Raw genomic sequence first — 13,923 nt, forward strand, 5'->3', positions numbered from 1 at the left:
CAATAAGATGACTCCCGAGTTTGCTTTCTTGGGTAACTGGTACACTAGTTTTGTTTTTGACATGGTCTCTGTGTAACAGCCCTAGCTGTCCAGGAACTCGCTCTGTAGAGCAGCAGGCTGGCCTCGAACTCACAGAGATTCACCTGCTTTTGCTTCCCGAGCGCTGGGATTAAAGGTGTGTGCCACCACAGCTCTGGTTGGTTTTGATTTTTAAAGCCAATTCAAGGGCTGAGAATGTAGCTCGGTGGTTATCCCTAGGCTCCAGGGCAAAGTTCAAGGTCATTTCCAGGAGTTTGAGGCCAGTCTGAACTACTAGAGACACCATTACAAAACAACTAGTGAGACTCCCTCCCAATTCTGTATTTACTTCCAAAAATTAGTTCCCACTAGTAGTTCCTTTCATTCCTTTCTGAAGTTCTTCTGAATGATGACGCTGTCCCCTGGGTCTGAGTTCAAGCTTCCTAAATGACGTTAGGAACACAGAAGAGCTGTCAGGTTGTTACTCTATCACAGTTTACACACACACACACCAACAACACCCCCCCCAAAAGTAGGTATAATTAGAATAAAAGAAACAGTAGGTAAGATAACTATTTCTTTTCAAGGCAGGGTTTCATGTAGACCAGGTGGCCTCAAACTCGATATAAAACCAGGACCTTGACCCCCCCCTCTGCTGAGTGCTGCTGTGCACTACAAGTGTACACCATCAGCAGACACAGGGACCCACGGCCAAACATGAGGCAGAGCTTGGGGACCCTGCGGAAGAGGAGGAGGAAGGGTTGGTTATAGGAGCCAGAGGGTCACCAGGAGAACATGGCCCACAGAATCTACTAAGCCGGGCTCTTAGGCTCACCCAGACCGAAGCAGCAATCAAGAGCCTGCACGGGTTTGTGCTAAGTCCTCTGCATACAAGCTGTGGCTTTGGAGGTCCTGTGGGACTCCTGTGGGAGTGGGGGTGTCTCTGACTCCTTTGCTTGCTCATGGGACCTTTTCCCTCGTACTGGGCTGCCCTGTCCAGACTTGATATGAGGGTTTACGCGACCTTATTGCCTCTTGTTGGGTTGACATCCCAGGGAGGCCTGCTCTTTTCTGAGGGGAAACAGAGGGGGTGGGTGGAGGAGGGAGAGGAGGCTTCGGATGGGATGTAGCATATGAGAGAATGCATTTTAAAACGCCTAACAAAACAAGTGGGCACCATTACTGCCAGTTTATGCCCTGCGGGCTGGAGACAGAACCCAGATCCTCTGGGACAGTAGGCAAGTGCTCCTTCAGCCAAGCTGCAGTCAGCCTTTCTTGTTACATTACTTTGTTAAAGCTGGGGACCTAATGTGGATTCTTAGCATGCCAGGCAAGTGCTGCACCACTGGGATTGAGTTGTTTAGTGTCTGTCTGCTCCAAGTAAGAAAAGCCCTTCAGAAGGGGAATTTAAGTGCCATTCCAGACTAGCACAAAACACGGCATAAAGTAGGCCTTGCAAATGTTTACTGAATAACAGTCAAGTATCCAATGTACACATTTGCTCCAAATGTACTATTCTAAAGTCCCTGCTGGCCTGCTTTCTCTCAAAAGGCCCGAGGAGCTCCCCTGAGACCAATTCATTGTGCATATGGCACAGATCTTAGAGCTGTCAAAAAGAACTTAGGGAACAGTCTAAATCTGCGATGTTTATGGATAATCGGAAGTTTGCAAGCGGAAGTGACGTGCTCTAGGTCCCCCGTGCATGTCACTGGGTAGACAGTACTGAGGATTAACTCCCTACTGAAGCTGCAGTAGCAGATCTGTAGGAAGATTTGATGGGATAGAATCAGGCTGAGCTCCAGGAATCCAGTCAAAGAGAGGGAGGAGGGAACAGGGAGGTCAAGACCATGATGGAGAAATCTACAGAGACAGCTGAACCAAGCTCATGGACACTCATGAACTCTAGACTACAACTGTGGAGACTCCAGGGGACTGAAGTAGGCCTTCCATTGGGAGACAGTTGTGAAGCTTGCACTATCTGAAGGGATTACAGTACAAACCTGGTACCCATTTCCTATGGTGGGATGCCATGCTCAGTCTTAAGGTATGGGAGAGGGGCCTGGCCCTGCCCCAATCTATTGTGCCAGACTATGTTGACTCCTTATGGGAGCCCTAACCCGTGAGGAGGAGGGGACTGGAGATGGGTGAAGAGGAGCAGGAGGGGGGTTGGGAGAACTGTGGCTAGAATGTAAATGAAATTTAAAAGAATAAATAATAGATACTCCATGGATCAGGAGACCTGGGGTGGCTGGTGGGTGAGGTCACGTGAGAGGCAAGGGCAGAGGGTGTTTGCAGAAAGAGATGGGAAATAGAGAACTCCCAACTTCATTAAATTGGAGCCTAAGTAGAGGGCTCAGGTCTGGAGGAGGCCAGCTGAGGCGAGGGGCCCTAGAGGCACAGAGCATTGTTTGAGCTGTTGCTGCTCTGTTCCAGGGTGGGGTTAAGCAAACACTAGGCTGTGACCTTGGGTAAAGGGTGAGACGGAGCCTCCTTTAATTACATGTGAAGTGCGTTAGTAGCGGCTGTCTCTGAGGCTACTGGACGAGCCCTGCAGTTTTCTGCAGTCAGGCATCCCAGCTGGGACAGCACTTGCTTACTAGCAGTGTCTAGCTGGACCCTCTGTTTAAGTTTTCTATGGTGAATGGGAAATTGTCTAGGTTGTTGGTTTTCTGGTAATGTTTAAGGCTCACCAAGCTGGAAGGTTCTTCAAAGAGCTAGCAAAAAAAAAAAAAAAAAAAAAAAAAAAAAAAAAGTCGCATCCACACACTTATCCACATCTTAGAAATACTCAGAAGATACAGCTAGAGGGGCCAATCACAGGCCTCCTCCATCACTGGGACTCGGGGCTGTCCTCAGAGAGAGATGAAATTTTCCTATCTCATCTTTAAGAACAGCTCCCACTAAGGGGGATTTATGTATTGGGTTTCACTGTGTCGCTGCTACACCAAGTCTGAACCCCTGGTGTGAGCTGAAGCAGTGGGTAGTACGTGCTCTACTGCAGAGATACACATCCAGTTCAATTTTTTACTTGTGAAACAAGGGCTAGATAAACCGCCAGGATGGCTTTGAACTTGTGATCCTCTGGACTCAGCCTCCAAAATGATGGGGTTACTGACAAGCATTCCATTCCAAACAAGATTCTTTCTCCTCCTCTTTCTTTTTTTTGGCAGGGTCTCAAGAGGACATTGCCCGGGCTGGTTTCGAACTCCCATATAGTAACCCTCCTACTGCAGTTTCTCAAATGATATCACAAATAGGTGCCACCACAACAGGAAAAATATGAAATAATTATGAAGAAAAGGCTCCAGTGATTTTGAAAACTCTTGTAACCAGAAATGTAATAAACGTGCCAAACTGAAACTGACAGCCAGGTTATAAACCTTCAGAGAATGAAGGTTGTGGTGGGCTTGTCTTTCATCCCAGCGCTTGGAAGGCAGAGGCAGGAGGATCTTTATATGTTCAAGTCCAACCAAAGATACACACATAGTGAGAAAATATAGAAAGGAAGGAAGGAGGGAACGAGGGAGAAAGGGGAGGGAGAGAGAAAGGGAAGAAAGAAAAAAGGAAAAGGAAGAAAAAAAAGAGAGAAAGGAAGGGAGAGAGAGAGAGAGAGAGAGCAACCAGTGCAAACTCCACATCCGAGAGCTGACAAGCAGAGCTCTTGCTAGGATACAGCCTACCACGCCTGTCCATGGAGGAACGGTGGTATTTTGGAATTTTTCCAGCTGATAAAGTATCTGTAGCAATATACAGAATTCTTTTCGGAAAGAGCCGGGAAGATGGAAATCGAGTCTTGGGCAAGCCTTGTGTGACGGGTCCTATCTGTAAAACCAAGTATTGCACAAAGGAGTCACATTCCAAGAGAAGTGTGTTTGTTCTGGCTTAAACATCACCATTTCCTCAGGAAAGCCTGATTCAGATAAAGCCTATTAGGAAACTCACAATCTCCCAGTTTGCAGGAAATGGAATGTCTTTATTTATTTTGAATCCTAAGAAAATGCATTAGACATTCTGCCCCCCCCCCCAACAGTTAGAGCATGCTTTTACATGCACAAAGCGTGTTTACAGTTCCTGGCCTTGACCTTGAGGATGCCAGACCTTTATTGGGTGTGTTTTAAGCAGGCTGGTTTTCACACACGTGTGCAGTACTTATTTACAAAGGTTTTCATTCTAAATGCGGCTTTGGATGTTTCTATTTATTAACTTCTTGTCAGAGCGCAAAGCCGCGGCGTCATGATGTCACTGTACTTCTCCATTTATCTCCCCACTGTCTTCCCCTAGTCCTCCTCCCTCAGAACACGTTTTCAGACACTAAGGAGATATTTAAGGAGGAAGGGAGCATGAGATTAAGAGTCCAGACTTTAAATCAGTCCCTCCTGAGCTGTCACTCTTGACAAAACCTTTGCATCTCAGTGCTGGAAAGTGGCCACTCAGTAGGCTGGAGGATTATGGGAGTTGATGCACAGCACTCAGTACTCAATAAACGTCAGCCCAGCCGTTGTTAGCCATTCTTGCTTCCCTGGTGCAGCGGGTGTTTCCCAGGCCTTAATTAAGCAATCTAGTTGATTAAAAAAAGGTGCTGTGGGCGTCAGCAGACTGGCACTCCTGACACAACCAGGATGAAATGGGAGAGTCCACTGTCATTCGTCTATTCATGTAAGGCAGAGGCTTGCTAGGCAGCCTGGGCTGGTCTCCAGCCCTGCATTCTGAGTACTGGGATCACTGGTGTGTATGCATCACCAGGCCCAGCTCTCTGTCAAATGCATGTCCCTGCTAAAATTAGTCCTGTCACTCCTGAGACTGCAGGGCTGGGTCAATCTCTTTTTTACATCCAATCCCAGTTCCCCCTCCCTCCTTTCCTCCTGCTCCCCCGCCTCTCCCTCCCCCCCCCCTGCCTCTTCCCATCTGCTCCTCAGAGGGAGTAAGGCCTCCCCTAGGAAGTCTACTAAGTTTGTTCATCATCTTGTTGAGGTCGGACCAAGGCATCTCTCCACCCCCACACCCCTGTGTCTAGGCTGGGCAAGGTTATCTCTCCATATAGAATGAGATCCACTAAGTCAGTCTGTGCATTAGTGTTAGATCTTGGACCCACTGCCAGTGGCCTCATACATTGTCCCAGTCATGCCATTGTCACCTATTTTAAGGGAGTCTAGTTCACTCTTATGCAGGTTCCCCATCTGTCAGACCTGAGTCAGTGATCTCTCACTAGCTCGGGGCAGCTGATTCTGTGGGACAATCTCCTTTTTTAAAAAAATTAAAATATAGTTACATCATTCCCCCCCTTCCTTTCCACCCTCTAATCCTTTCCATGTTCCCCTACCTTGTCCTCTCTCAAATTCATGACTTCTATTTGTTACATTTATATTTCTGTGTGTGTGTGTCCTAAGTATATAAATACAACCTGCTCAGTCCATGCATATGATACCAATTGGAAAACTTTTTCCTGGGGAAGACTATTTCTCTTACTCTTTCATTCCTTAGTTGACTGTTTTGTTTGTTTTTTGAGACAGGGTTTCTCTTTATAGCACTGGCTGTTCTGGAACTCACTCTGTAGACTAGGCTGGCTTTGACCTTACAGAGATCGTCCTGCTGCTGCCTCCGGAGTGTTGGGATTAAAGGTGTGCGCCACCACTGCCCGAGTTGACTAGTTTTTGTCTAGGGTTGAGGCCTCTTGGGTTCCCCTTCCTCGTTAACATGTCTACTGGTGTCATTGCTGGTTCAGGTCTTCCTTAGGCTGCCATCTTGGTGAGTCTTCCTGGGTGTAGCTTCTCTGACATTTCTAGGCGATGCCATCACAGCAAGCATCTTATTCCTCTGGCTTTTAAACTCCCTCTGCCCCCTCTTCTGCTCCGATCCCTGAGCTTTAGCAGGAATTGTGTTGTAGGTATCAGTTGGTGCTGGGTATACTTATTCTCTGCATTTTGATTGGTTGTGGTCTCCATCTGCTGCAAGGAGAAGTTTCTTTGATGAGGGGTGAGACTTTTACCTATCTGTGGGTATAAGGACAAGTACCCTGGTTCAGTAAAGTGGCGGGTTTACATTCTCTCCAAGATCCATGACCTTACTAACCCTGGGCAGTTGGCTGGTTACCAGTGCCAACGTGTATGTGCCACTAGCAGCCTTAGGGATATTGTGGCATGCTGGAGTTGTGGGTAGGACAGCTGCTGGCTTCCCTTCTTCGGAAGCTTACGTGGCGTCTTCTGGTACCACCTGCACAGTTAAACACAACCAGTCTAGTGAAGAGGAAGCTTATGGAATGGGAGGCATCTTTGCCAGCCATGCATCTGACAGAGCATTAACATCCAGAATATATAAAGAATTTTAAGAAAGCAAGCGTCAAAAACAAAACCAAAAAACACCCAACCTAAACTGAAATATAAATGTAGAGAAGAATGAAGACAAATGAGGGCTGGAGAGATGGCTCAGTGGTTAAGAGTACTTGCTGCTCTTGCAGAGGACCTGAGTTCGGTTCCTAGTAACCACATTAGGGTGCTCACCAGGATCTATGATTCTAGCTTCAGGGGCTCTGACACCCCCTTCTGGCCTCCATGGCCATCTATACATGTGGTATACCTGAACACAGACAGACAGACACAAGTTAAACAGCTAAAATAAATCTTAAAATAACAAAAATAAGAAGAAATCATTGGAAAACATGGGCTTTGGATCTGAACAGAGAGTTCTCAAAAGAAGAAAAACAATGGCTAAGAAATATTTCAGAAGGTGTTGTCCTTCGCAATTAAAGAAATATCAAATCAAAACAGGTTTTGGCTTTCATCTCCATCCAGTCAGAATGGGGACGATCATAAAGCAACAGACAGCAAATGCAGGAGAGGATGTGGGGGACGGAAGCCTCACTTTCTGGGACTGAAACTGGTAGAGCCACTCTGGAAGTCAGAGTGGAGAACCCTAAAAAAGCTAAAAATAAATCTGCCATACACAACTCCTCAGCATATGCCCGGGGTCTTGACATCTGACTCCACAGACACTCTCTTTGCCGGTCCATCCCCTATAGCTAGGGAATGGAGCATGATAGCTATCTGTCAACTGAGGAGTAGACCATGAAAATGTGATACATACACACTATTCAATATTATTTAGTTGCAAGAAAAAAAATGAAAGTTGAAGGTCACTGGATGATATTAGTCAAGAAAGACAAACGTAGAATGTTCTCTCAGTTGAGGCTCCTAGCTCCCAATCTTCAGATGTCAGTATGCAACCTGAAGAAATTGCAGAAACCAAAAGAGTAAAAGGGACCACAGTGGGGGAGGGGAACAACGGGGGGGGGGAATAAAGGGTACAGGGTGACTTGAGGGATGAAAAGGGGAGAGAGAGAAGCGGGGAGTTGGAATAGGGAACGGGAGGAGATAAATACAGAGGAAAGAGAGAGGCAAATGGCAGAAAGCATGTCTGAAAAAGTCATAGGAATCATTATCTATCTACCTGAAAATGCGTAAAGGTCTACACGCACGCACACACGCACGCACGCACACGGTGTAAGTGAAAGATTTCCATCTGGGCTGACAATGCCCCTCACAAGAGTCATCAGCTAGCTAACAGAAATCCCAGCACCAGGCATCAGAAGTCTCTTTGAATTGTCAGTCAGGATTATCCAAGGGACTCCCAAAACACACAGGCTACTGCCCTTGGCTGCCCCCAGAAACTGAAGGGAAGTCCCTGTTGCTGAAGGTACCCTGTGCTGTGGACACTGGGCCTAGAGGATGATGTCACCTGCAAGGCGCATCCGGCAGTTAGTTGAGTGGAGTGCTAAGGACGAGGTGGTGGCTTCCAGGTGACACCCGAGGCCCTCCTAGGAATGCAGCCAAGTTTACATTATGGGCAGTACTTACAGTTGCCCTGGGGAGTATGTCCCTGGAACATTTCATGCTATTCAGAAACTCACAACAAAAGAAAGCATTTCCATATCCAGTGCTGTCTATCACACCAAATAAACAGGAGGCTTCGATTTATAACCAGATGCTGCTGTTGGCTTTGTTGACACAAACTCCTGTCAGCCTCTGCCTTTTCATTTTAATTGTCTCCCCAAAGCCACTTTTCAGTTGAAACAACTATAAAAACTGTTTGGAAGCAGGAGCCAGAGAAAGTCTGCACCTTGGGAACCCCTTATCCACCGGGGGAGATACACACAGGACTCACTGAGGATTATCAAAGTTGTATTTAAAATTTCAGAGCACTTGAAAATGAAGAATATAATGTTCTCGTGTTTTCATTTTATAACTTGAAAAAGGCCTTCAATTACAAGTAGCCATCACGCGTTACCCCAAGCAGAGTGTGCTGTTCAGCCAGCCCTTAACTGGTTTGTACCCTCACTCCCGGGGTGGGGGGTGGGGGGTAGAGGTAGGCTGTGACCCCTGGGGGCAGGCAGAGGGGGCTGGCTCCTACTCCGGGTGGCGCTTTTTCTTCTTGTGGTTCTCTATTGCTCTCCTCAGGGCTTCATCTGGAATGAGGTCCGACATTCTCATGTCTGTGTGACTACAGCCGATTTTGGGGCAACTGTGAAGGGGAGAGAAAACCGTCAGTCCATCTCAGGTCCCTGTCTTACGCATCAATCAATGTCATCGTCAGGCACTGAAATGAGGACAGCTTACAAAAGAACAGGGACAAAAAACAAAGCCGCTCCAAACCTAAGAGTCATGCACATGTCCCCATTCTTTCTCCAAGGGCCGGCAGCGCGTCTGCAGCTGGGGATGCAAGCAATGTGTGAGCAGCATCTACATCTAGGAGCTTGCTTTGTCGCAGGAGGCAGGCAGTCACCAAGGAGCCACAAACCATGCCACAATAGCAATAAAGCAGTGAGGAGCAGAGGGAACATGGATGGGAGTTAGGAAGGAAGGGTGGAGACAGGCTTGTGTGTGGCCTGGGCTGCCCAGGAGGCATGGCCAGGTGCTCTGCAGTGAAAGCTAAGGAATGGGGAGCTGAGGTCAAGGGCAAGGTGACACGCTGGGTTATTATCTTATTTTGTTATTAGTTTTTGTTTTGTTTTGAGTCATAGTCTCCCATAGCCGAGGTTGTCCTTGAACCTGCTTTGTAGAGGGGAATGAACTTCCTATTGCCTCCATCTCCCCAGTGCTAGGATTATAGGCGTGTACCACCAAGACTTGGCTATATGCTGTGTTGGGGGCCAAACCCAGGGCTTCATGCACGCACGACAGGCAAATGCTCCATCAACTCAACCAGAAATGCTCCATCAATTCAACTACAAATGCTCCATCAACTCAACTACATCCTTTGCTCTGGACCTCATTTTAAATATGTAAAGAGCCCCCTGGAGTTTTTTGGGATAGATTTGCTTTCCTTGTAGAAAAGTCACTCTGGCTAAGAGAGGACAGAGGCTAAAGGGCAAAGAATGGAGCAGAGAAAAAGAGTGCTCCACAGAGGCGCAGCAAGGGTGAGGCAGTCTGGCTGAGTGTTCTGGCTGAGACAGGATCCAGCACACACAGGGACGTGGGCTCTGCAGATATGGGTGGAAGGCAAGTGGGACATAAGGAAAGGGAAGACAGACGGGCCCTGGGAAGGAATGGATACAGGATAGGCACGGGACCAGCAGTCCCGCCTGGACTATGTCCCCTCTGAATGCCACTAAACCTCTCAGTGGCATTGGGGACTGGCCTGAAGCCTGAAGTGGAAGAATTAAGATCCTGAGTCACTGGAAAAGGGTGGAGAGCAAGGCCGTGCTCAGCTAGCCATTTCCTTTGAGCCAGAGTTTGGACTGAGTCACCTGGTTCCTTTTTGCTATGAACAAGATCTGGGCAGGGTGGAGTGCCCAGGGTTTGGAGTCAAGTGCATGTAGGTCCTGAATTCTCTCAACCACCCGGTGGCTGGTGGCCAAGATAAACTTTCTGGGCCTGGGTCCCCCTGCTTTAAATATGGGCAGGGTCCCCACTCCACATGGCAACAGCCCCATAGCACTCCACAAAGTCCTCCTGCTTTACTGTCCCCTAGGCTGGCTATTCTCTTGGGAAGTTTTAGGTTATCTGATCTGTCTGTACTCGCAGAGATCCGGTTCACATGGGTACCATTCATGCTTTGGTGTGATCCGCTCTGGGCTAGATTCTAACTACATATCTGAAGTACAAGCATGGCTCTGGCCCACAAGGCTAGGCCCCATGACCCGAGACAGCTCTTCTAAAGGCACAGCAAACACAGGAGAAAAGGTAAAAGGCAGAGGGACGGGAAGGTGACCCGGGGTACAGTCCACCAAGTCATAGGAAATGCGAGGATAAAGTAGGAAGCGGGGGGGGGGGGGGGGGGGGTTTTCTTGGCCTTGACACCAAGGAGTCTCCAGAGCACTGGTGGCCAGCTTGGGGATGGGATGAATCGGGAGATGATGAGTGTGGCCTGGGCATTCAGGCACATGGGCTTTTGCTCATTTGTGGCCTGTGTTTTGGTGGAGTCTTGCTGTGTAGCTGTAGCTGCCCACCTCAGCTTGTCTCCTGTACTGTGAAATCTCCGAGTATGAGATGATGAAGACATGTACACGTCCTGTCACCCCCTAGGCTTCCCTGATGTGGAAATGTTCGAGAGGAGGCTCCTGGGGTACACTTCCCTGCCGGGCAAGCCCTGAGCCCTGCTTCTGGCTTCCAGGCCTTGGGTGCACAGCCTCCTGAGAACGAAGTCTACCTCGGGCTGCCAGACAGTGAATAGGCGGTGGAGTGTGGGGTGGGGGAGGACTTCCTGGTGACATCAGCGGCTTTAGTCAGTAAGTGAGGGCATTCTGAGAATGGCTAATGGAATTAACCACACCACTGGGCTGCCGCGGAGGCGTCCACACTCCTGCTGGTGGCTGGGGCTCAGTGAGATCTGTGACATGCATGGGGGCAGTGGCATAAATCAAGTAGTCTTTCCAAGGGGGAAGAGCGGAGAGAACCCCAGCACCTGGGTGGCTGAGACGAGGGGGGTCGACTGAAAGTTCTAGGCTAGCCTGGGCTACCCAGTGAGCCGTCTCCAGGCAGTCAGCTCCCCGGGTGATGACACTGTACAAACGACTGTACAAGGTTTTTCCTGCAAACGGAGGGAGGCAGAGTTCCTCGTCTGTCTGAAGGCATTCGGGCACAGTGAGAATCGAGTGGCCACTGAATGTCAAGGGCGAAGGCCTCACCACACACTAGTTGCTGTTCTAGACCGTAGCTACCAGTCCTGTCTCCTCAAACAAGATGGCTGGACGAGTGACAGGCGCAAACAACTCTGAACAGCACGAATGAATCTCTGGGAAGACTTCCTGGAGGGTGAGGCCAGCACAGGAACCGGGTACAGCCATGTCTCCCACCCCACCCCACCCCACCCCACCCCACCCCACAGAAACTAACAAGTTTTTAAACTAAAAAGGCTAAGAAAAGGCCATGATGCCATGGGCCTGAATCAGGGCACTCCTGCTCTGAGAAACAACACTGCCCAAGCATTAGGCCATAATCCCCAGGACATCCTGGTGAGCAAGTCAGGTGTGGCAACACCTTCAGCTCTCACATCATGGCATCATCCCCTGGAAGAGCTCAGACCCACAGGCCTGGAAGGAGAGGCTGATCACAAGCCTGGGTCAGCCATAGGGCAGAGCATTCCTTAACAGCATGGGGCACACTTAGTCTGCTAAGGAAAGGCCTCAGGGTGCAGAGGGTCCCAAGAGGCTCCCCAGGGGCTGTAGGAATCTGGGCCTCGGCCCCAGTTCGTGATGGTGAGTCCTGAGAGGCTCAGTTTTGGGTCCTAAGAATGCTCACGTCCAATCCATAGGCTCGAAGAAGTGGGTGTATAGTCGCCTCTGGCAGCAAGAGTTGGGTGGATTCCTGTCATACCTACACGCAGGAGCAATTCCGTGTTTCCCATGCCCTCCAAGTCTAGTGAAGACTGGCAGCCATAGGGCCCACAGCTGTGTGATCACGAGGTACACCAGCAAGCTTCCTGTCAGGAAGGCCCTTCTCCCTGTGTGTATGTGCAGCTGTGTATACATGTGTACATGTGTATGCCATGGAGGTCAGAGGACACCCTGAGCAGTCCTCCTCAGGTACTTTTGAAACAGGGTCTTTCACTGGCCTAGAGCTTGCTAAGTACACAATAGGCTGGCCAGCCAGTGTGCCCCAGTGTGCTGGGACAGCACACGCGTGATCATACTTGACGCTTTCATGTGAATTCTGGTGTTGGAGTTGAGTCTGACCGAGCTAGCTCCTGTCTTCTCTGTACCTCAGAAACGTGCCAGGACAGACCTGGAAGGAATTCCCTGTTAGCTCCAGGGTCCCTGGAATTTTGAGCTGAAGAGGTTATTTCCACTCTAGAGATAACGAGTCTGGTTGAGCGGCTTGTTGCTAGGTGAATTCTTGTTGCTTAGGTGAATCACGCATTTCTATTCACTTCACATCATCTGACATGTTCTGAATGACTGTTGGGGATCCCGCTCAACCCCAGAAAACCAAAGCAAATGGCTGGGGTCAAAATCGGCCGTAGCCATTAGCATGAAAATCAGCAGGCAGCTCTATTGTGAGACAATAGCTTTATGATTAACAGATCTATTTTAGGAAATGACTCTGACAGTATACTTAGGGTGAAAAGCTCCTCCAGAATATTCCGCCTCAAGCCAGTGGAAAGGCCTCCAGGGACGGAAGCATGCTGGGAAAGTTCAGATGGTACCCAGTAACACAGCGTGCCTGGGGCTCCAGTAACATAACTAGAACAGGAGAAGGAGAGTTCTCCGACAGGATGTGTCACAGACATTTTTTAAATGCCACTCCATGGGAACGGACACCACTTCATGCTGAATCAGAAGCCTGTGCAGCCCGCGTGCGCAGACTGTCGTGAGTTCTAATCTGCTGCCATGTGTGTCCTGGTCTGGTGACTGTAGCACCTGTCTTGGGTGTGGTTTGGGCCGCTTCCCACAGGGTCTTCTACCTCTGACACTGTAACTGATGAACGAGGAACTGTTCAGAACTGACTGCAGGCTCTGAGTCCGGTGCTGAGGAGGGCTCCTGCCAGGCCAAGGCTCTGTCTTGCTTGCCTCTGCAGAGCTGCGTCTCAGGTAGTGGCAGTTGCGCACCTGTTTACTCAGAGTCACACAATTCTCATGGGCAGCTCCGTCACCTTCTAAGTGCAAAGCCCACATGACTGTACCCGCTAACTTCAAGCGGCTGTACCTTTGTGACCTCAGACCCGGATGACCTGAACTGAGCCTCCTCTAGACACTTTGCCCTCTCCCTCTCTCTAGACCTTGAAATCAAGCAACTGCTTCTGGACACTCAACAGAAATGGCAGTCATGGTCCCTGCTCCTCTTCTCTCCCTTACAATCCGTTGCCACATTCTGTCTGGGGCACTTGCACACACCCTCACGCCCAGGTATGCACTCATTCTCTGCAAGAGAACCCACTGTACAAGCAGCAGAACCAGCCTCTGGCACCTCCCTCCTGCACCGAGTATCTTTCTCAACTCCAGGTTGGGCTCCTCTCAATTCCCTTTCTCTCCAAGGTCTCCCAGGCCTATGCGGTTGAGATGGTAGACACCGGCTGAAGATTGAAGACAATGATGAAGGGCTCATGGTTCAAGTCTTACTGTATCTGTGTTTGGTACTTTAGCTACTTTACAAATACCTTATTCAAATTTCAAATGCACCGATGGATGGGAAAACTACAATGATTCCCATCAGTTTACTGATAGCAAGCAATGAACTGATATTCACGGCCTCTATGACAGGTCTCTAGCCTCTTCACTGTTCCGTCATCTGCAGTGTCCTTCTGTTTCCCTGCCACCAGCAGTAGCCACCGTCATAGGTACTGCCACCTAGTGAAAGCTGGCCTGGTGGGGTGGGGCTCTTGTCAAGAGCCCCGTCTTTGATGGGTGTAAAGGTGCCTTTAATCCAAGCACTCAGTAGGAAGGGGCAGGTGGATCTCTGCAAGTTCAAGGACAGC

At 49.2% G+C, this 13,923-nt stretch overlaps 1 protein-coding gene across 1 annotated transcript in view; it reads right to left on the minus strand.

Annotated features, from left to right (window-relative positions):
- Positions 1-8,175: 8,175 nt before the first annotated feature.
- Positions 8,176-13,923, minus strand: part of Nsmce2 (NSE2 (MMS21) homolog, SMC5-SMC6 complex SUMO ligase) — a 196,657-nt gene continuing 190,909 nt past the window's right edge. Inside the window, exon 7 of the mRNA XM_051202553.1 lies at positions 8,176-8,532. Coding sequence (XP_051058510.1) covers positions 8,418-8,532 — 115 coding nt within the window. The 3' untranslated portion in view covers positions 8,176-8,417. The remainder of the gene's footprint in view (positions 8,533-13,923) is intronic.

This window comes from Phodopus roborovskii, unplaced genomic scaffold, assembly GCF_943737965.1.
Source record: "Phodopus roborovskii unplaced genomic scaffold, PHOROB, whole genome shotgun sequence".
In the NCBI taxonomy this organism is placed as follows: domain Eukaryota; kingdom Metazoa; phylum Chordata; class Mammalia; order Rodentia; family Cricetidae; genus Phodopus; species Phodopus roborovskii.